The sequence below is a fragment of the Symphodus melops genome (assembly GCF_947650265.1).
Source record: "Symphodus melops genome assembly, chromosome: 7".
NCBI classification, from domain to species: domain Eukaryota; kingdom Metazoa; phylum Chordata; class Actinopteri; order Labriformes; family Labridae; genus Symphodus; species Symphodus melops.
The window spans coordinates 22,424,251-22,445,181 of record NC_136697.1 but is presented as its reverse complement, the minus strand read 5'-3'; the positions used below and the strand labels follow the sequence as shown (position 1 = coordinate 22,445,181).

General features: G+C 41.5%; 2 protein-coding genes across 6 annotated transcripts in view; both read right to left on the bottom strand.

Moving 5' to 3' along the window:
- Positions 1 to 160: 160 nt before the first annotated feature.
- Positions 161 to 15,349, bottom strand: twsg1a (twisted gastrulation BMP signaling modulator 1a). Of its 2 annotated transcripts, XM_079348889.1 has the most exons (6): positions 14,994 to 15,349; positions 14,603 to 14,890; positions 13,519 to 13,675; positions 7,017 to 7,116; positions 2,378 to 2,638; positions 161 to 676 (listed from the first exon to the last, which is right to left on the bottom strand). In XM_079348889.1, exons 3-6 carry the CDS (start codon positions 13,642 to 13,644, stop codon positions 495 to 497), a joined length of 669 nt encoding a protein of 222 aa, XP_079205015.1. In that variant the 5' UTR covers positions 13,645 to 13,675; positions 14,603 to 14,890; positions 14,994 to 15,349; the 3' UTR covers positions 161 to 494. The 2 variants fall into 2 exon arrangements, with proteins under 2 accessions (XP_079205015.1, XP_079205014.1); XM_079348888.1 differs by having other exon boundaries at positions 14,603 to 15,349.
- Positions 15,350 to 17,030: 1,681 nt separating this feature from the next.
- The window catches only part of ankrd12 (ankyrin repeat domain 12), a 33,723-nt gene continuing 29,822 nt past the window's right edge, over positions 17,031 to 20,931 (bottom strand). For 2 of the 4 annotated variants that reach the window (XM_079349080.1, XM_079349082.1), the window contains 4 exons: positions 20,557 to 20,655; positions 20,194 to 20,346; positions 19,983 to 20,078; positions 17,031 to 18,288 (listed from right to left, as the gene is read on the bottom strand). In XM_079349080.1, coding sequence (XP_079205206.1) covers positions 18,103 to 18,288; positions 19,983 to 20,078; positions 20,194 to 20,346; positions 20,557 to 20,655 — 534 coding nt within the window. In that variant the 3' untranslated portion in view covers positions 17,031 to 18,102. The remainder of the gene's footprint in view (positions 18,289 to 19,982; positions 20,079 to 20,193; positions 20,347 to 20,556; positions 20,656 to 20,931) is intronic. The other 2 variants (XM_079349081.1, XM_079349083.1) reach the window with 1 other exon arrangement.

Here is a 20,931-nt window from a genome sequence, read left to right as displayed (position 1 = left end):
CCAGAATGGTATAATAACAACTTTGTTTCCCCAGGAAATGATGCGTTTCCTGACTGGGGCAACACAAGGCTAAGATTAGAGCAGGAGACAAGCAACTAGGAGGACAAACATTTGCTCTTCCACTCATGCTATGGAAAAATAGCAAAAGAAAGAAAATATATTTAAAATTCAGACACTTTTATTGACACAACACAGTCTGTGTCACCAAACTTTTCTTTATTTGGCAACAAGAAAAAGATTTAGCCAACCATACTTGTAAAAATACATTATTCATATACACCTCTAGTTAAAAAACACTATTGAAAACATATCTAAAAATATACAGTGAAACAAACAGCAGAATAAAAACAATTTGCAGGGGAAGAGGCGGGGTAGGAGGGGGTATTTTACAAGGTAAGTGAGGAATGCTAACACATAACAGTCATAGTTTCCTCTCAGAGCCCTCAGTCCTCTGGTTAGGCCCAGACATTTTGGTACCAATATGTGCCCGCACTTCAGAAGAGACAGTTCATGCACTTCACAGCCTTGCTGCCGTAGTCCACACACTCAGGTCCAATGCACTGGCAGCAGGCATTGTGAAACCAGCGGTACTTGGATCCTCCCATTGACTCACAGTACAGTTTACACTGACGAATAGACACACAGTCGTCAAAGTAGACCACAGTGCACATGCCATCTGCAATAAAAAAGGACAGAAGAAGAAAAAGACATGAGTCACAAAACCCGTACATGTGGTTTATAAAAACAAGCACCATTTTAGAGCAATTACTTTTAACCCTCGGTGTTCCTACTTTTACTTCAGGGGTGAAGATTTATTTGCAGCAGCTAAGTACGACCATATGCGAGGGTGAGCTTAATGAGTTAACTGCTCGGCTCTGTGGTAACACTCTTATTATGAGTGTGTGTCTTTATTGCAAATAGCACCAAAGGAGGAAAGATCAACAACCAAAACAGTCGCACACAAAAAAAAGGCAGAAGAAAAAACCCCTCTGACCCAGTTTGATTCCTTGAACTGTAACTCCTTGGCAGCTCTGTCCCCTGTGAAACACTGCAAACGTGACCCAGCCCCAACTGGTCTTCATACAAGACTTTGTAGTCTACCTCAGTGCTGGGCCAGGTCTGATTTTATTACCACGGTTCTTAGTGAGTGTGAAAGCACACAAATGATAAATGTGACTGGATCTGACAGGGCCAGAGAACTATGTAACAGCAAAGAATAAAAGTTTGCTTTTATTTCCTCAAGAAAGGAAAGTTCTTCAGAAAGTAAAAAATGTGACATCTTTACAATGTGAGGCTAATAACATCACACTGACTTACAGCTTTTTCTTAACTGAGCTGCAACCAGCAACTATTGTCTGTCATTCTGCTACAGTAGAATTGTGTTTTACTTAAAGCCATCACAGTTCAAACTGACTAATCGTTTCAATACTCAAAGACAGAGATTTAATTTACGATGATATAAATAGAGAAAAGCTGCTTATTCTCACAAAAAGCTAAAGCGTAGCTTTATGCTTAATAATATACATGTATGGCTGTATTTTGTTCAAAATGAATATCCTAGGTTAATGTACAGAAGTGATGGTAGAGGAGGAAGTTGTAAAAGTTGCTAAAGTCCTGATTCTGCAGCAGTACGTCTCCTGTTATATGACTGAATATTATATTATATTATTATATGAATGAATATTATTACATTATGGAATTACTACTCATTCAAAAACATGCAAGAAGCTACTGATGTTGCTGAAGCTCGTCAACGTGAAGCCAAATCTCATTGATAACCTGTGTAGTTTAAACACTTTGTTAGTAATAGCCTTTTAAAGACGTGAAGGTGTTAAAGGTCATGTACGGGGTTTTTAAATAATCAATAAAATAGAAAAGAGAGAATCCCAAAGTGCAAAACAATGCTAAATAAAATTCTGGTTTTGGGATTTTATTCAACACCGCTTCATGATCTCTATTCATGAACTTATAAACTAAACACCTGAATGCCATCACCCCGACTCTACAGCCATTTTTCCCTCCAGCCATCTTGTAAAATGTTCAGCATGAAGTCATGGTGTAGCAAAGTGAGAACACGGCAGGACATATTCGGGGAGCTGGTGGCGTAGATGACATCAGTATCACGGGAGCAGATAGCAGCACTACATGCACGACGATCGTAGCTGTTTGATACTGTGTGCTGCTGGTGAGGGCAAAATGTTCCACTCTTAGGTTTATACTGTGAAAACATCCAATTACACACAGCATTGATATGAAGACAGAAACTGTCGTGGGTTTGTTCGCCATGTCTTTGTCTTCCTTTAAGTGGAAATACAGCTGTGAAGTAGGAGTACCGTCAGAAGAGAATTGAAGCGATCTTCTGACGTTCAAACATTACCTTGATTGTCGTAGCTGGCGTGGATGCTGTTTCCAGGCACAGAGACGTTCTGGTGCGTGCTGTCCAGAGACTCCAGGAAGGACACCAGGTTCTCGTGGTGGGAGAGCTCCTCTGCAACGGGGAAGGAGACCACCATCATGTTGATCGGCGCGTCGCCTTCTGTGAGGGCGCGGAACAGCGAGGGGATTGGACGGTGAAGCTCCTCCACGGTGCTCTTTGACGTGGCTGGAGAGTCGCTGTAGTTCTTGGGGTTACACATACCTGTCATAGAAAATAAAAAGAAATGGATAAATATGAAAAAAAGTATGTTGACAAAATAAAATTAAAAATTCATCGTTATTTGGCCATAAAAGAGTGGACAATTTATGCTTTTATTCTGACATCACCGAAAACTTTTTTAAGGTCTGAGTTTAATTTTACAAACTTCATTTCAGCATTTCAATTTTATGCTATTTAAACATCACTACATTTATCTAACAGCTTCAGAAAATCAGTTTTATGTTACCACGGATCCCCACCTTTATTTTGAATTTGTTTGTGTGCTTACAAAACGAATGGTTAAAATGTTCTCTCTCTATTTCTACCACCTTCTTTTTGGTCTCGTTGTAATTTACTGTTTTTAATTACTCATTGGTTTTTTTTTAATGTTTTTATTAAAGGAGACCCCCCCCCCCCCCTTCAGCTATGAGCACTGTCATCACTTTGTCAATCACGTCTCGAGCTGTCAGTTGTGTGTGTAGAGTGAGGCGATCCGGTCAGGGTCATCGGATCAAATTTCCCCACAGCAAGAAACTCGACCATGTGTGGGCTTCTTGTTAATAACGCTGCTGGACTTATAGACGATACAAAACTTTAAAGGATACGAGACAACTACAGAGACCTGCAAAAATCACTTAAAACTGTGCTAAACAACCAAACACTTTTAAAACACCAGGGATATGCTGTTCTTGTTCATATATTTCAGAGAATTCTACAACTGGGTTTTTTATAGTAAATGCTCATTCACAGTTTCTTGTAATTAAAGCTCCTCCTTTGCTAGTTTCGTCCTGTTCACATGTGAAGTGTTGTTTATAAGCGGCAGTGAAATGTAAACACTTATTGAGACTTTGTGCAGTAAAAAGTGTTTTTAAAAAGCTTTTCTGGTATCGCAAGTTGAATCCCTTCAGCTGACAGCTACCCTGCAGCTGCTCTTGTTCTTTAATAAAACAATACTGAAATCAATTTAAAAAATTAACCGAAATTAAATTTAGGTTATTGGTTTTAAATACAGGTCATTGTTATTTTGCACTCAGTTATTTAGACAAAAAAAAATTAAATTCAGGAGCTCTTCATCGATGCCGCAGATTTGAGTGTTATGGATGCAGACATGTCAGCGATATTCTAAAAGACTGTTTAAAAACTTGGGCCAAAAAAAAAAAAAAAAAGTAATTAACTGCATTTCTGTGCCATTAAGTTTGAGTTATTCTTGGCTGTACTGACCCTTATAGTAATAATTACTTCCACTGAAACAAGAGGAAGGGAGGTCAGCTGTAAATCATACTTTTTCTCCCACTACACTCCTTCAACAGATAAATGGCTTCACACACGATTTCAACTCACAAGAGCAATTTAGTAAAACCACACTGCTGTCAACAGTATCATGTCCCAATTAAGATCCTCTGAACACTTCATTTCATTTCCAGATACGGTAGTAATCACCCGACAAAGGCCTCACATCCTCAGATAGGATCTTTCAAACCCTTTTAATGAGTCAAAGTGAATTACAGCTAATGGCTAAATCATTTAATGGGGATCGGAGTTTGACAGAGGAATAGGATTACAGAGCGACGCTCAGAGCAGAACCCGAGCAGCTGTTTTAGATAAAGTGTACACATGGGTCCTCCTCCTCCTCCTCCTCCTCCCTAAAATACAAACTGTCCTCTGCTGGGCTGCTCTAACCACTCGCAGATACACACTTCAAAGCAGCCTGCGTTTGGCGTGGATAACATGTTTAGAGTGGAAACTTACTCAAAGTGGTGCTCGAAGAAAAAATAAAAACATTTCAATGAGAAATATATACTGGCTTAAAGCTACAGGCTGTCATCGGCGTGTTGTAAAAGGTCTGTCCAGGAGGGAAAACTCCACCACAACATCTGTGCAGCAGCAGCAGCAGCAAGTTCAGCACTCTGTGTCAGATGCTCGTACCCGTGTTCCACATGAAAGACCTTTAGTAATAACACCTTCTTGTCAGTACACACAGCAATATCTGTCTGTCAAAACTGACCAGAGAGCCTGCTGGTGAGAGGGACAGAACCAGAGGGGAGCCAAAGGTACCAGGCCCGAGGATTTCTTTCATCTCGCACCAGTTAGGCTCCCTTTGTGTTAAACTGCACCATTTTAACTTCAGCTGCTCGCATGGTGCTTAATGCTCCGTCTTGCAGCTCATTTTCTCCTCCGTAACAATCCTTTACTTTTCCTTTCACGTCTTTGCGTTGTCGTCTGTGTTGGATTCTATTTGACTGTTTGGCATGTGCACTGTGGTCTACTTTTGCTTGCTTTATCTCAGTCTCATTTTTAGAGCTGGAAATCTCCACAGGTGTATATCCTGTAACTCTCCAGTGTCTTTGGCATGTTTAGGTGTTTGGTGTTCGTTAAAGCAGGTTTCCTGTGTTTAAGGAACGACCGAAACACAGAGTTTTCCTTCTCATACAACTTGCAGACTCTTGTTTGTACAGCTCAGAGGGAGGAATCTGCTCAGTCCTCCACCCAAAATGTGTTAGTATCAAGGATGGGTTACTGAGCAGGACCAGAGTGTATGGATCTTTGTGTGAAACTAATGTGAACATTTCGATCTATCAAATGACAACAACGCGATGCCTAGCAAACACAAAGACACAAAAAACGCTTCGCGAATCAAAACACGACATTTCCAAAAGAAGGAGGTTGAAATAAATGATCTAAAATACTCAAAAGCCACATAGATATGTATGATGTTGGTGCATGCATCCCATGCACAGAGGCTATAGTCCTTCAAATCCGACCTCATGGCTCTATTCCCTCATGTTATTTCAATCTCTCTCTCTTGCTCTGATTTATGACTCTATCCACTGTCCTATCACTAAATAAAGGATAACCCCCCCCCCCCAAAAAAAGGAAAAAAATATATTAAAAGACTTAAATGAAATCTAAAATCACCAGACAACTCACAGACATCAAAATCTCAAACACTAAAAGAAAATGATTTCCACCCAACCACATGAAGAGACATGGATCAAAAAAAGACACTTAAAAAAGGGAATCAACAACAACTTGCTAACTAGACTTCATGACAAAAAACAAAGAGGTGGAAGGAAGCACGGGTGTCGACGTCCTGTGTCGTCTGTGTCCTGAGGGAACCAGCTCATAAAGCCAAACACAATTTTTTTCTCATTTTGTAAATTTGCTCCCAGTCTTAAGGACCTCGACGCTGCTGCTTTAAAGCTGGAAACAAACGAAGAGAGGGTCGAACAAGCCAAATTATTTGGCTTCTCAAATCCGCTCGTTTGAGATTTACACCCCAAGTTTGTTTGAGCCGGTCGACCTCTTCGTCCTCACACTCTTCCGGCGTCTTCATCCTTTGATCTTCATGAAAACCGACACTTCCTGTCCACATGTGAATGTTCTACTGAGTGGTGTTGACGCTGCTTTAATTTCCTCTGCTCTGATTCACAGGGGCTCCACACTGTCACTTCTCAGAGGCACCTTCAGTATCTGGCTTCACTCACTGCACACTCATCCTGTATCAGAGCAGAAACACTCCCGGCAAACTGCTTACTTGTTCATGGCGGTCCCAATCTCAGATTTCAGAGGATTTCTACACGGAGAAAGTTTTCAGCAGCGGGGCGACAGAGATTAACAAGACTGAGACATAACTGAAGTGTCACATGTCACATATAGGAGATTAAATATGTAACAATCCAAGTTGGATCCATTTTTTTTGGGGTTGACGTGTAAAGCTCTTTGAGCGGTCGGAGGACGACAAAGGGGCCACAAACGAGCAGCCCACGTTACCGAGTGCACAACCTTTCACCGCGTGTTGAACTTTAGCCCTTTTCACACATGCTCAAAACCTCCCGAGATTTCCTGACATTTTCAGGGTGATCTGCTTTTGTGACGGCCGATTTTTTTTTATTTCTTTTTTTTTTTACCTCCACTATTATGAGAATTTTTTTTCAAGCCTGCCGAGAACAATTTCCCAAAGAAGTCAGGGGGGACCGATGTGAGGAAAACAGCAGGCAACATGAGAGACAACATCCGCCTCGAGCGAGCGGAGTGAAATATTTGAGTAGGCACTAAAGCTTCACAAAATTAATGTATCTAGAGTCTTTGTTAAAAACAAACGGCAGCAGAATCCCGTTAAGTCTAATAGAGGTTAACTCTTCACAGGTGTTTACAGGCTTGAATTTATACTTTAACGAGTAATTCTTTTTATGTAACCGTCTCATTTAACTCAGACAAATGGACATTTATGGAACTCTGATCTATCCGTCACTCAGCAGTCATCAGCAGTCAGTCTGAACCTGCCAACTACAATACAGAACACAGTGCTTAAGTACAAAATAATGTGCCGCAGACTAACCTGTAAAATACATGTTGGTAATAGATGAGACACTGTACTCACCCACGCAGTCGCAGCACTCTTCCCAAAGGTTCCCCAGACACTGCATGCACTCTTTACAGCACGAACAGTTCCCGTCAGACGGACGACACTGACACAGCTCCTGAAGGACACACACATCAGCAAAACATGAACACACTACAGATGTTCTCTTTTTTTTTCAACAAAAAACTTCTCAACATTAAAAGGGAGTGAGTCAACTACAGCGTGCAAAAAACACCACCACACACATGGGGCTGCTGTCGGATGGGGTTTGATCCCCAGCTCCTGCAGCCACATGTTCCATGTGTCCTTGGGCAAGACACTTAACCCCAAGATGTTCCCGAATAAAAGAAAAGAAAGACACACGTCTGTATTTGTATTTACTTTGATGGTGCAGAATTTAAACGGGTAAAGGATAAGCTGCAAACTGCTGTGTGCTTCCTGAAGTGTGACTGGATAAAAAACAAATCATCCCAGCATCCCCAAACCAGGTGCACCAAAAGTTTGTATTTAAAAAAAAAAAAAAAAGAAAACAGGGACATTATTTAATAACTGGTATAATTCCAAGAAGTACCATCACACTGCTGTTTCAATGAGCTTCACTTATCTAACTCGGGACGTACTGCAGCCAAAACATTTTCTGAGGGTCCATATCCGGGAGAAGAGTTCCAAGTGCAGAAGCAACAGAAGAGTTAACCATGACAGAGCGGACACAAGCCAACGAGCTGACACGCAGTGCAAACAGCAGACGTACTATTAACACATCAACAGGAGAGCAACAGCAGGTTCTCTTCATGTCCTGCTGAACACAAGCTCTTACAAGTAACTGCACGCTGCACGTGACACCTGTGGCTTCTATCAAAGTATGTTAACTCCACCTGAACGACATGGTGAGAACTCTGCTGTGCACCATTAATCGTGAACGGTGAAAAAAAATGCACTTGGATTTATTTTGGATTCAGGAGAAACGAGGGGAAACACGGGGAACAGCACAAACAGTGACACACAGCACATGTCTTTCATCTGCTCAAGTACAACATTGTACTCACATGTTCATGGAGACTACAATAAAGGGGAAACATCTTATAGTACACATGTCCTGATCTGGTCTTATACAGGTGAAAATAGTGTTTTCTGATGAATAATCTCCTTAATATTTAAAAAAAATATATTATCTTCTCTGTGATGATCTCGTTAGCTTGTGTGGGTCACATACAGGCGGTTTCATAGCTCGCTAAAAACTTTAACTTCAAGGATTCGCCTGCTATCAGCCCCATTGTCAGTGACAGCAGATCAAGCTTTTCAAATGATATACTATTAGAATTATTAAAAGTATTTTATTGCATCGTTACACATCTCTACTGAAAGTCCTGCAGCCTATTGTACATACTAAGAATATAATTTAAACAAGTGTAAGCAAAGCTGCAACTAAAACAGGCATAAAAAAGCCCATAAAAAAATCAATGCAATACTTCTCTAGAATAAAATGGATCTTAAATAGTCTTTTCTACTCAACAATGAATTTAAATAGCTAATTATTTGATAAAGATCTGGTTCTTTGCTTCATACACAGACTTGTTGGCTGAAGAAAAGTCTCTTTCTCAGTCATTCTCATGTCGCTTTAAATAGATGAGAGGTGAAATTACGACATGAGCTCCTGAAAAAAATAAAACACGAAACCTCTGCTGCTCCCCTAAGTCCTCTGCAGACACTTAAAAGTGTGAACAAAAATGGCTTCATTCTTCAACTCCAGTTTGTCTCCAGGGTGCAGCAGGACGATGAAGGAAACTGAAACATGAAGGTGGGATTGAAAAGTAGGTGAGAGCTGAGCCAGAGGAGCTCCTCTCTCTCTCTCTACCCCCCCCCCCTTCTTTCCTGACACAGAACAGGGAGCACATTCCTCTACGTCAAGGTCACTGCAATGAGGGGGGGGCAGAGAAAACACCTGGAGAACTAAACATGGCCACCTCCCCCCTCCAGCAACACACTTTCCCCCTCTCTCTCTCTCTCTCCCTCCCCGCTCTCTCTCTCTCCCTCTCTCTCTCCACGCTCCTCCTTTATATCCTCGCAGAAGCCATCTCCAACACGTAAACAGTCCTGGCAGTGATAAAAGACTCTCCAGTGAGTCACCGGTGACGGATTGCAAAACCACACACAGTTCACTTTATCACCGGCCTCTCAATCCCCAAACCTCTGATCAGCATTGATCCCACGAGTCATTACGAGTCTCTGAGGTGAGATTATTAAAAACTAAACAGTTACCCTGGGGGACAAAAAAAACCCTCCATGTCGTACATCATCACACATGGAAATATAAAGTTTAAGCAAACGAGAGAAAGAATGTGGTTAGCTTAGCTTAGCGGAATAACTCAACGGAGAGAAACAGCTCGTCTTGTTGAACGTTTATCCCTCTAAATAAACTCCTCTGGAACATTTCTGACCAACAGTTTCCGATACTTGATGACAATATAAATACGTCTTGTGGGTTTTTTTTCCTTAAATCAAGAAGCGAGAGCTCGATGGTAATTGGCTCGAAGTTCTGAATAAACCAGCAGGGTTAGCTTGTTTAAAAAGGTGGGAGGTGTTAAGCATACATACTTTAAACTACTGGAAACTATTTGAAATATCTGCTTATAAAAACCTCTAAATCTAAAACAATAAACATGCAATCACGTCATTGATCAACCTGTGTACAAACAGAGTGGCGTGTGAAAGCTCGCTCATCGTACAGCTGTGGTAAACATCTGCCGAGTCTGATATAAGAAGAACAAACAGAAAAACAGATACTTGCCATCCTCTAATCACAGACTCTGCAGGACTAATATTATTCTCATAAGGCCACAAGAAGCAGTCCGGTTAATTTGGTCTGTTCATTGTGGGGAAAAGGAGACTACAGCCAATGTAGGGTGATAAAAGGAAATACATCACTGGATACAACAAAGAAATCTAATAAATGAAAAAAGCAAACTAGGTTATAGAGGTGGGAAAAATCAATGTATGGAAAAATCAAGATTCTTATCTTCTATGATATTATTTAGATTCATAACTTCCATTTTTGGGGCTTATCGGTCTCTCCTTGGTAAGTGCTAAGGATGCAGGACCCAAACTCAAGGCGTGGGCTCTTGTCTCACTTTAGATTTTCTTTTAAATGTAAGGTGCACTACAAATAAAATTTATTATGATTATATACATACACTTGACTTTATTATTTATGGAGTTTAAGATTTATTTTTGGGCTTTTTTATGACTTCATGGACTCATAAACCAGAGAGCGAGAGAGAGAGAGAGCGAGAGAGAGAGAGAACAACATGCTGGAGAGGAGCCACAGGTCAGACTCAGACCTGGACTACACACACTCTGAAGGACTAAAGCTTCTGTTAATGGGCCGTGTGCAGTCAGAGCGCTGGCGCCCTGAAAGATTTTCTCTTACAGTGACTCAAAGTTTCTCCTTATTTGACAGTAAACTGAAAACCCATGAGATTTAAAAACAGCTCTGAGAAGACGTCACCCTTTCTGACATTCTGCACAGTAAACAATCATAAAACCAACAGACTGATTATCCCTAATCAGCTGTTTCAAATCCACTAACAACTTTCGGACTCAAAAGAAGAGGCCATCTCGATGGCTTGCCGGGGTTTTATTAGGGCTTGTTCACCTTTTAGAGGATGCGGTGAAAACTCTGCTGCAGCTCGACCAAAAAGGAGAGAAAGTGAACCCGTTGCCTCGTCCTGCTGCTGTGCGTTAACTTTGAAATCTCCTGCCCCGCCCTGCTAAACAGCCTGCTCTGCACACAGTTGTGGCTTGTGAGTCAATCCCAACTGTATATTTCCCTTAACCAACATCCCCCCACAGACACACACACCTCCTCCTCCTGACCTCAGCCTCCCCTCTCATGTTCTCCCACCCTCAGAGGTTTTGGGGAATTCAGACAAATGACTTGAGACTGCAACAGAGCGTAAAAAGCGAGCGTCAGCCAGCAGATCTCATTAATCACCAACAACATGGAAGCTTCCTCGGAGCTGCGAGAGGCGGAGAAGTTTTCTCCTTGACGGCACACGCACCTTCGCTCTCGCCCCTGACAGCTAGCGAGTTGGTGTCGGCGAGGTCCCGGAAGCTACAGAGCTTTTGTTGTCCCGAAGCAATGATTCATCCGGAGCAATAAGCCACCTGGAAGTAAAAAGGAACAGCAGAGAGACTGCTGCTGATTGCACCAGGGCTGGATGTCAACAGGATCTGAACCCAGGACGAGCAGAAGTTTGAGGTCTGGTAGCAAAACGTGAACTGCCAAAACCCAACATTGACTTTTAAATTAGAATCAAACCTAAAAAAAAAATTTTAAAAATAAAAAGTTTGATAAATCTGTAGAACTAATGTGCAGAACAGAACCACACTTGGAAAGTGCAAATAAGGGCGAAGTCACACAAGGCGATGTGTAGTGTGCCTGTGAAAACAAATCACAGCGATACACTTTCTTTTGACAAGTACCTCACACGACCCCACTTCAAAAACATGAACTATCCCTTTAAGGGAAAGTTGCATTGAGTTTAAAAAAAAAAACAACAACACTGAAAAGGCATGTTGTCCAGTTTTTTTTTTTTGTTTCATTGCAGATTGAATTTTGATTCCTACAGTGTGGGAGCAAGTCTCAGAGAATCTTTGGTTTGTTTTCGATGGTTACTTCTCGAGTGTTTTTGTTTGCCTGAACTTATCTGAAGTATTTATATACTGCAGGACTTCTGCTGCTTTGGTTTGTGCCAGCTGCATTGTGGGATAACCTTGAAGGAACATTTATGGTTTTGGTTTAAAATATATTAAAAAAAATAAAATAAATGAAAAAAAAAAAAAAAAAGAGGGAGGAGGAAAATCTTCGGCACAGCTTTCCGGAGCTCAAATTGTCCATACGTCCATACGTCCTGTTTCAGCACTCTTGTAAGTATGTGACAGTGATTCCACACCTACTCTTCACGTTTGTGTTTGCACTTTGTATCGTGTGCCAAAAAAACAAGTCTCCCTCACTCGGTGCAAAAATACTACCTGTAGTTTGCTCACACAGTCTGAGGTCACACAGGTGAAGCAGTCAATGAGGTTAAACACAGTACTTTAAACATGTTAATAGGAGAGGCAGGGCGCTGAAACACGCTACAGGTCACACACTCACACACACACACACAGGACCGAGAACAAGCAGCAGCTCTAATATCACTTGACAGGTGTTTGAAAGACAGGTCGACGCGTCTCTTTATGTTTCCCCTTCGAAATAAGCAGAATGCATGACTGAATCTGTGTTAATTATGGGGTGCCACCCGTCTGCCTCCCCCCCTCCTCCTCCTCTTCGTCACCCGGAGGACCTCAGACGTGAGGGAACAAGTGACACAAAGGAAGTGATGTGAGAAAGTCAACAAAAGTCAAAAGTCAGAGTCAGGGAGGGTTGATGTGAGAAAAAAAAAATGGAGCCAAAACAAGAAGACTTTAATCAAAGAACCAGTAATGCGTTTTCACCCACAATCCTTTGCTCTTAAACACGCTCTGATTCTACAGGAGTGTATTCTACAGGAGTGTTTCCATGTAGAGGCACAGCGTGTATGAAAGTGCACCACGAGCTTTGGCATCTCAGCCTCTCTTTTTATCACTTGGGGGGAAAAACTATCCCCACAGACTTCTCTCTGCTTATCGAAGGAATGTATCTGCATTCTTCACAACAGATTCCATCTTTGTTCTCGGGTCCAGATCTCCACCTCGGGCCAAGACATGAGGCAGATTTCAACTTGATTTTGGCTACTGCTGCGTATTTGTTTCATGTGGAACACTTGCACAGATTTAGTAGAGCCGTTTAAAGATGAATCAGCAGCTGAGGCATGATTCCTTCAGCCACGAGTCGGAGGGATAGAATCACAATCCGGCTCTTTCCTGACGGACTAATTCAAAGATAAATTGCAGTAAAACGTTCTGTTTGAACTGCTCTGCTCGCGCTCTTGACTTGGACTTCTCTTACAGTCAACTATTTCAGTTGCGCTGTCGTCAGGAGAAATATCAGTCCGTGTTTACACATCACAGCTGTAACTCTGCAGGATGAAAAGCTCCGACTTGGCTGCCCTCACTTTAAGGTTTCCAACTTTCAGTTAGCAGAAGAGCTCAACAACATCACGAGTTTACACATTAAAGAGGAGGGAAAAATGCACATTAAAGTCGGGTATGTGCACATCTACAAAGGAATTATGTGAGATTTTTAAAGATATTAATCCCACTTTCCTCGAGTTTCAGACTTATTTGACACCAACAATCAGAAGTGAGGAACTGGATATTTGTAATATGGATAATTATTCTCTCAGCATATATGAGAAATCTTTACAGATCAGACAGTGCGATAGCGAGATGATGTTTGTGGATTTTTTGCTTGTGAGAAAAAAATATATATATTTTAGCCGTGCTTAAGAAAGAGAGTTCTTTCATGGTACACGTGTTTCCATAAAGCAATCGTCTCGTTCCCAAACCTCTGTGATGACCTGTGGTAAACGTGCCGTACCTGGATGAGACACTTGCTGACGTCGCTGGCGCAGAGGGCCTTGTTGCAGCCGGAGGTGACAGTCAGGCCCGAGAGGAGGAAGAGGAGAGCGGCGGTGGCAGGGAGGATCAGCTGACCTGGCCTCATCCTGACGGCTCACCAGCAGCACTGGAAACACCTACGTCAACACGAGGAAGAGGACAGGACCTCAGAGACAAATAAACAGAAAGCTCATCCCTGACATTCCACCAGGAGGAGAACGCTGCATCATGGGTAATAATCCAATTGTAATATTACTTTTGTATATGATGTAACTGTATATTAGACAATGTAACAGCAGAAATGGTTCACTCTTCTTAATCTCAGAAAAACAGAAATAAACTGTGCTAAATCTGGAACAGACTTCTCTAACAGGATTCAGGTATTTAACAGTAAATGTTGTGGATCACAGACAGGGAGACCACTTCCCTATTTATTTAATCAAGTTGTGATGGATTTCAGTTGAGAATCAGATTATGTCTTCTTGCCCTGATTCTCTTGAGCATAGCTCATGCCTGCTCTGGGATATCTAAAGTCTGCAGGTCAGGGTTCATGATTTACCACCGGAGCTGTGCAGCAGAAAGATGATAAATGTGTTCAGAAATAAAGTCAAAACGTCAAAATTTTATCAGACCTGTCAGAAGCTTTGACATGTTTTTGCATCCTTTTTTCTTAGAGGCCTGCGTCACATTTCATTCAAAGCCAGCAGCACACACACACACACTCACGTTACTGCAGAATAAAAACACACACATCTGGCAACATCAGGTTACTTCACCTATTTTTTTTCTCTCTCTCTCCTGTTGTTTCGCCCTGCAACACGCCGTCTAATCCCGTTTCCTCACGTTCACACTTCACCACTTTCTTTGCGCTACATTATTCCTTTTCACTTGACGGAGAGAGAGAGGCAACATGTGAGGAACATTAGCTCCCGCAGTTTCTTCACCTCTTTTTAAGCTCACAGTCAACAAACTCAGAGCACTTTGTCTCACACGCACGCAGCTACGGGACGATCGAGCGAAGAACAAAGGCGCAATGAGGGAGATCCGCGGAGTTTCAAACTTACCACAACGCTGTTTTAAAGTTCCTGGCTTCTCTGTTTGGAGACGGAGTGTGTCTGTTTTCTCTTTGAACTTCTCCAGGATGGTGTTCTGCCGCCCGCTAAAGCGTCCACTGTGTCCAGAGGGCGTCAATCTCTGCGCTCCAGAAAGCGACAGGCAGTCGGGCGCCTTAAAGGCACACACTCCATTTTCTACCCAACATCTGAGAGGGGAAACACCGGGGGCCTCAGGTCACACACACACCGGGCAGTGTGTCTGCAGGGTATCGGACATGAATGATCCGCCTCAACGTCCTAAAAAAACACAACCAGGAGAACTCGAACAACCTCGCCCTGCCGTGCGTAAATGTCTGGCGCGTAAAATCCACTTTTATCTTCTTTTAGCCCAAACTCTGACCTCTGCTAGCCAGGCTCAGGTAGGCTCTGTTAAACACGAGCATTTCGTGTCTCTCCACGCCACACCCCGCTCAATTACACAGTCCTTTTGTCTCCAGTGTTATCAGAGGGCTTGTGAGTGCGCTCATTAGGTGAGAAAGGGCGGATTCGGAAGCTGAGATGTAAAGCAGACCTCCCGCTGTGAGACGTCCTCGCGCTCATTTGTAGTCTCTCTGATGGGCCATTGAAGCTCTCTGCTGTTTACACGTGTTTTCCTGAGTCTCCTTTTCAAAACACACAACAGGCCGCATTTCCAGCCTGCAGGGGAGGAAGGTCAGAGAGAGGCCATTTAAATTCCCATCAGGTTTAAAATGGACGGACTCATTTTCTCAAAGTGAATGTGAACCAAGGCGAATAAAAAGGGCAATTATTGTATCATGATAAACATGAGTCTTGTCTTTTTTAAACATAGGACAATCAATTTTTACCTTCTCAACACGTAAATCACCTTCATACATTTACATACAATCATGTAATCCATTTGATATACTGTGGATACATTACATGTGAAATATACTCACACTTTTGAAATGGAAAAGCAGTAAGCCCTCCTTTTCAGTGGGCTATATTTCATTCTGTGAAATCCTACAGGTCACCGACATGAATAAAAGGAAGGCTAAAACAATGAAATAATGTACTTAGCTTTCCCACATTATTTCTCTTTCCTGTTAGTGCTCTCTGACTCTTCACCTGATGGCTTGTTGTTTCTGTTTAGCATTTTAGGATAGGTCAATAAATGATTGATCCCAGAGGGGAAGGTCAGGCTTTGCAGCAACACAAAGACAGCAGGCAGACGGTCATACAGAATGAGATAAATATAAATAAAAAAAGGAGGCATACACAAATGTTATGGTTAACATGGCATTTTTCTTTCTTATTATGCTCGTAGATTTTGTTAAAATTATCATTTTCTTTGTTTTGTTCGTTTATATTTGACATAAACTCCATCACTGTCATTACAACTCTCTTATTTCTCTGCCATGCCCTGTTAATGTCCTGCTGTTAAATCTGCATTAACTTTACTAAATGTGACCTTTCTGTGGATTATGGAGTAAATTCTGTTTATTTTGGAGATCTTGGCTGAAGTGTGTGATCATCTAGAAGCTTTATCTTTGAGACACTCGGTCTAATCTTGTTGATGGAAATATGTGAGACAATGAACTGACAGGTGACAAAAAGCTGCAGCACTTCTTCAGTTTTTACTCAGCTGGATGAGACCCTGCTGTAGATAAGTCTAGGTTGTGTCAGTGTTGTTTTTGCAATACAACCTTAATTCAAGATAAAAACAAAAACACTGTACAATAATTTAGAAGAGCTCCATTTAAAGTCAAAGTCCTGCATAAAAAGTTAAAGTACAGAAGTCCATGTGAAAATGTCCCTCAGCTAAAGGTTGAAACTTTGACACAAGGCTGCATTCAAATGAAAAGAATCACCCAGAAGAGCGCTTTTGTTCCTTTATAAAAAGAATCACTGACTTATTGAGTTAACGACTTTAACATTCTTTTAATTGAACATGCGCTGGCCTCTTCCTTTATGTTTCTAAGCTTTTAACTCCATGTGAACCAGGACTCAGTCTGGACCTTAAAAAAAAGAAACGGGACAGATTCTGTTTTCAAGCTTAACATGACACTTAACTATCCGTGTTTAAGTATTATGAATGTTTGTGAATGTGTTTTATGTGGATTTATATATTTACACAAAAGTGTAACATTCACACTGAAGTGATCTCCGTCCGTCGCCATCAGCTCCATCACGTCATGTTGACTTGACTGTTCATTTCTGTGAACAGCGACATCTACTGGCCGTGGAGAAAACTGCTCTCTGGACTTGTATAAAATAAACTATTATTTCCTAATGTTTCTTTTTTAACAGTCATGTATTGATTATTTTAGCATCTCAGGCCTGTACGACGACTTTTAGAGTCTTACTCTTTACGGTTTTGGAGCTGATGTAACATTTCCCCCCATTGGGGATCAAGTCAAGTGACACCAACAACACGTTTAATTTCACAACAAATAAAATTTATTCAATTATATATTACAAATATGTACATGTCATGTAACAAGTAAATATTAAAATAGACATTTTTTAGAACTATCGTTCAAAAGGCAATATGTTGAAAAAATAGGTTTTGTTGTGATCTCACATTGAAACTGTAAAAGTATGTTGATTTTTTTTCTCCTTGGAAGTCACGACAGACTTTAATGTGCGAGACACAATGGACGACACACGAGGAGTGAGGCCGCAAATAGGACAGAACACAATGGCGCAAAGTAAGCTGGAACACTTCAGTAAACCTCACAATTAAGTCCACAGTACAGCTTTTTAGGAAAAAATTACAAACAACGCAACGCATGCACAGCATTTAATTGCCAAAGTCTAAAACACCAGCTGTGGGCGTGGAACTCCAGATGAGGAAGGAAGAAACAGTCGAAACAAAATAACACAACGAAAGCCAACACATGCTTAAGAGTTTAAGCCAACAACAACGAGAACATCACGGACGAAGAGGACTCAATATAAAAACCAACTTTGGTCCATTAAAACATGAGACAGAACAAGTTTACAATCAAAATATCTATTTTTTGTTTTTACAAGTTTAAAACAATAATTACATGGCTATTTACAAATGCACAATTGTTTATGTATAAAATAAGTTAAAAAATTAAGAGCACAGTCTGTACACATTGTATAAACACGCACTTTGAAAACATTGAATCTTTCTCTCGTGTCACCCTGCTCGATGAGGAGCAGAAGCAGCTGGTCTTCGTCCACACTTTTCTCATCGCTCCAGCTCCGGGCGCCACCCAGTCCGATTTTTGGTCTCTGCTTCCTGGACTTCATCTGCTGCCTGGACCCCCGCTTCGTGTGCGAGGAACCACTCAGTCCTGGTAGGCGAGCTGAATCGGACTGTCAGAGCTCTGGAGTAAAATCACCTCTTTCCTAAGTGCTCTTCTGAGTTACAGCCACGTTTTAAGTGCTTCACATTTTTCTCTCTTGTTCCTCGAATGAGCAGGGTGTGTCGTGTCGCCATCGTGTCGCTCTGTGGCACAGCGCGTCAGTCCTGCAGCTCATATGGGGGTGAGGTCGAAGTCGTCGTTGACCTCCACGAGCGGGATGTAGAACTCTGGGATCTCGAAGATGCTGGTGGACTTGTAGGTGGCCGGGTCGAGCTCCTGAAGTTTGAGCTGCCACTCCAGGCGCTGCACGGCGTTCAGGGCGGCCGCCTCGTGCTGCTGTCTCATCAGAAGACAAGTCTGTGGAGAAAAGATTATTATTATTATTATCATACAGTTTTTAAATTAAGATAGTCTGTACTTTAAGAAAAGAGCACAAACAAACTTAAAAATCTTCAAAAGTAAAAAAAAAGCTGCTCGGGTAGAAATGTTCTCTATTATTGATGTGAAACATTAACCACAGATTTCATGCCGGATCAGCAGGAAGTGACTTCTTAATGGCTTGTAAAAACAGGAGAAACAACGACAGCTAGCTTCATCTATTCATGTTTAGCAGAAGAGCTCCTCACTAATCTAAACCTTTCCTCCTTGTGTCCCGCTGTCTCCTGGCCGTCTGCAGAAAAGCAACAACACGAGACATCTCTGAAAAAAGAACCTCCCAGCTGTAAACGCACCATGAACAATGTAAGCCATTAATGAAGGAGGTTTTTTTTTTTTTTTTTTAGGAACAAGAGGAAGAACTTTCCCAGAACACGTCTCCCTTCTTCCTATGAGTGATTTAGCTCTGCTGTACTTTCTTCATTACAAAGTACAAGACGACAATATGTCAGTAAAAGAAAAGAGGTTAAATCTCAGGGCTTAATAAAGAAAAACAAAAGTTCCAGAAAGCAGAGTTTGTGTTTTTCATGTGAAACTGATCAAAATGAAAGAGAACTTTAAACTCAGGACGTTCCTGAAACGTCCTGCTAAAGAACAAACCATGATGAGAGGAAAATGAAATGAAAACAGAGTAAATTAATCCTCCGTGGTATTTGGTGAATCAGAAGCTCAGTTTACGTTCACACTGAATATTCTCCGTCTCGTCCTCTACTCAAAGTGATCTTGTTTCTAGTGAGGAAAGTTGTCATAATAAACCGTGGATATCTTTACTCAGACCGTGACAGAGCCAGTTAAGATGTCCTCTTCATTTAATGAGTTCATGTGGAAGATCAACACAGACGCAGGTTGTTGCTGTCTGGAGTTTAAACCTTCCTCCACGACCACGTCGGAGGTTTTCGACTGGTTTCAGAACACAGCCGGGGTTAAAAGGATCTTTCATCATGCAGCTCAGCTGAAGTCACTATTTAGGTGCGCCATTTTGAATTTTAACACTGATGTGTGGGATCATTTAGAAAAAAGGTCAAAAGCTGTTTTTTGCAAAAATAAAAATGGAGCATTTTGCAAGATGTGAACTTTTTTTGTCTCTCAAAAAAGAAGTTTAGAATTCTACCTTCAGCAAAGTAAAAAAAAATTCATAGGTTCATTGGTGAACATTAAGCCACTCCTCGACTCAGTTTTAATACAGCCCTGAGCAAAACATGCACATATACACCAGAACTTTTTTCAGGGGTTATTTCGGGGTCATAGGTCATGATCTGTCGTCTCCTTGTAGAGATCTTCACTTCTTTTTCTCGTTATCTCCGGACAACAATGCCATTTCCCCCCCTAATTATAACAGATGTATTCTGCTTGTTATCTCGTGAAAAGAGGGGTCGTTCTCTGACTTGAAAATACACAGTCACTGGATTAGGCCCGATCACAACATGCCATGCAGCTATAACCCACAGCAGTGAGGAAAGTGAAGTGTATATGAGAAAAACCATCGTAAACTACTTTAAATCTGTGAATGTCCACATTTGAAGAGTAAAACCTTGAAGACTTTTCCTTCACTACACATGTCTCTCCTGTTAAATGGAAGTGTTCAGTGCAAAGAGACAAAGCAAACACAAACTTACCTTCAGCTTATCAAACTTGTCATCAACGTCTTGTAACCAGGACATGAACTGCCGGGCGTTGAATCGGTCTCTCACTGATGTTTTGCCGTCTTCACTCTATGAACCCAAACACATGAACACTTAACACAGAATGTCTCCAAATAAAAAAACATTATGAAGAAGCAACAAACGGACTACAGGACTTTAAGGGGGTAAGAGATTTGTTCCACACCTGGCTTACCTGAACGTCTTGAGGCATGTTGTATACTTCAGCATCCAATAAAACTGTACAGGCACTGAAAGGCAGAGTCTGATTGGCCAGTGTTCTTGCTGCCCTGTAATGGACTCTTAAGACCTCCTGTTCATTTGAGACAATCAGCTTTTCCTGAGGGGACAGGAGAACAAGTCCAATTCAAAATCAGTGAAACCAGCGTTAGACTGGTATGAAACAAAAACGACTGTTGCTGAAATGATCTCCATGTAAGGCGGTTATCACACGCTGTTCCACCGCAGCCCATTTAAGTGGCACTAAAAATGTCACCATGCTCTCAACCCAATAAAAACAAAGAGCTCAAAGAGAGAGACTCCTCCATACCCTCTCAATGCTGTGCTGAAGTCGTAGTTTCATCCGGACCACCTCCTGCTGTTTAAACATCTCTTTCAGCTGCTCGGGTAATGATGGAGGGGGAGTTATCTGTTCAAAGGAGGGAGAAGGAAGACGGTTTGAAATGGTTCATGTCGGCTCATCAAACGGGTATCAATCTAAGGAGGTCTGTTGGGTTCACTTATTTAAAAGTTAACACTGAAAGGCAGGTTGACCCTCAAAAGTAGATGCAGATTCACACGCTGATTCCACTCCATCGTAACAAAGCAGGTGATTACTAATCGAAGAAATAAACAGACATTGCTATCTTAACGGTTAATTATCAACATATGGATTAAACTTCCGTATAAGGTTTTTTTTCCTCTT

Excerpts from the sequence above, each read along its gene's own strand:
- twsg1a (XM_079348888.1), bottom strand. The coding sequence starts at position 13,644 with ATGAGGCCAGGTCAGCTGATCCTCCCTGCCACCGCCGCTCTCCTCTTC. Across the intron at positions 7,117-13,518 it reads TCAGCAAGTGTCTCATCCAG|GAGCTGTGTCAGTGTCGTCC; the intron begins GTACGGCACGTT and ends TGTGTCCTTCAG. Across the intron at positions 677-2,377 it reads CGCCAGCTACGACAATCAAG|ATGGCATGTGCACTGTGGTC; the intron begins GTAATGTTTGAA and ends TTTTTATTGCAG.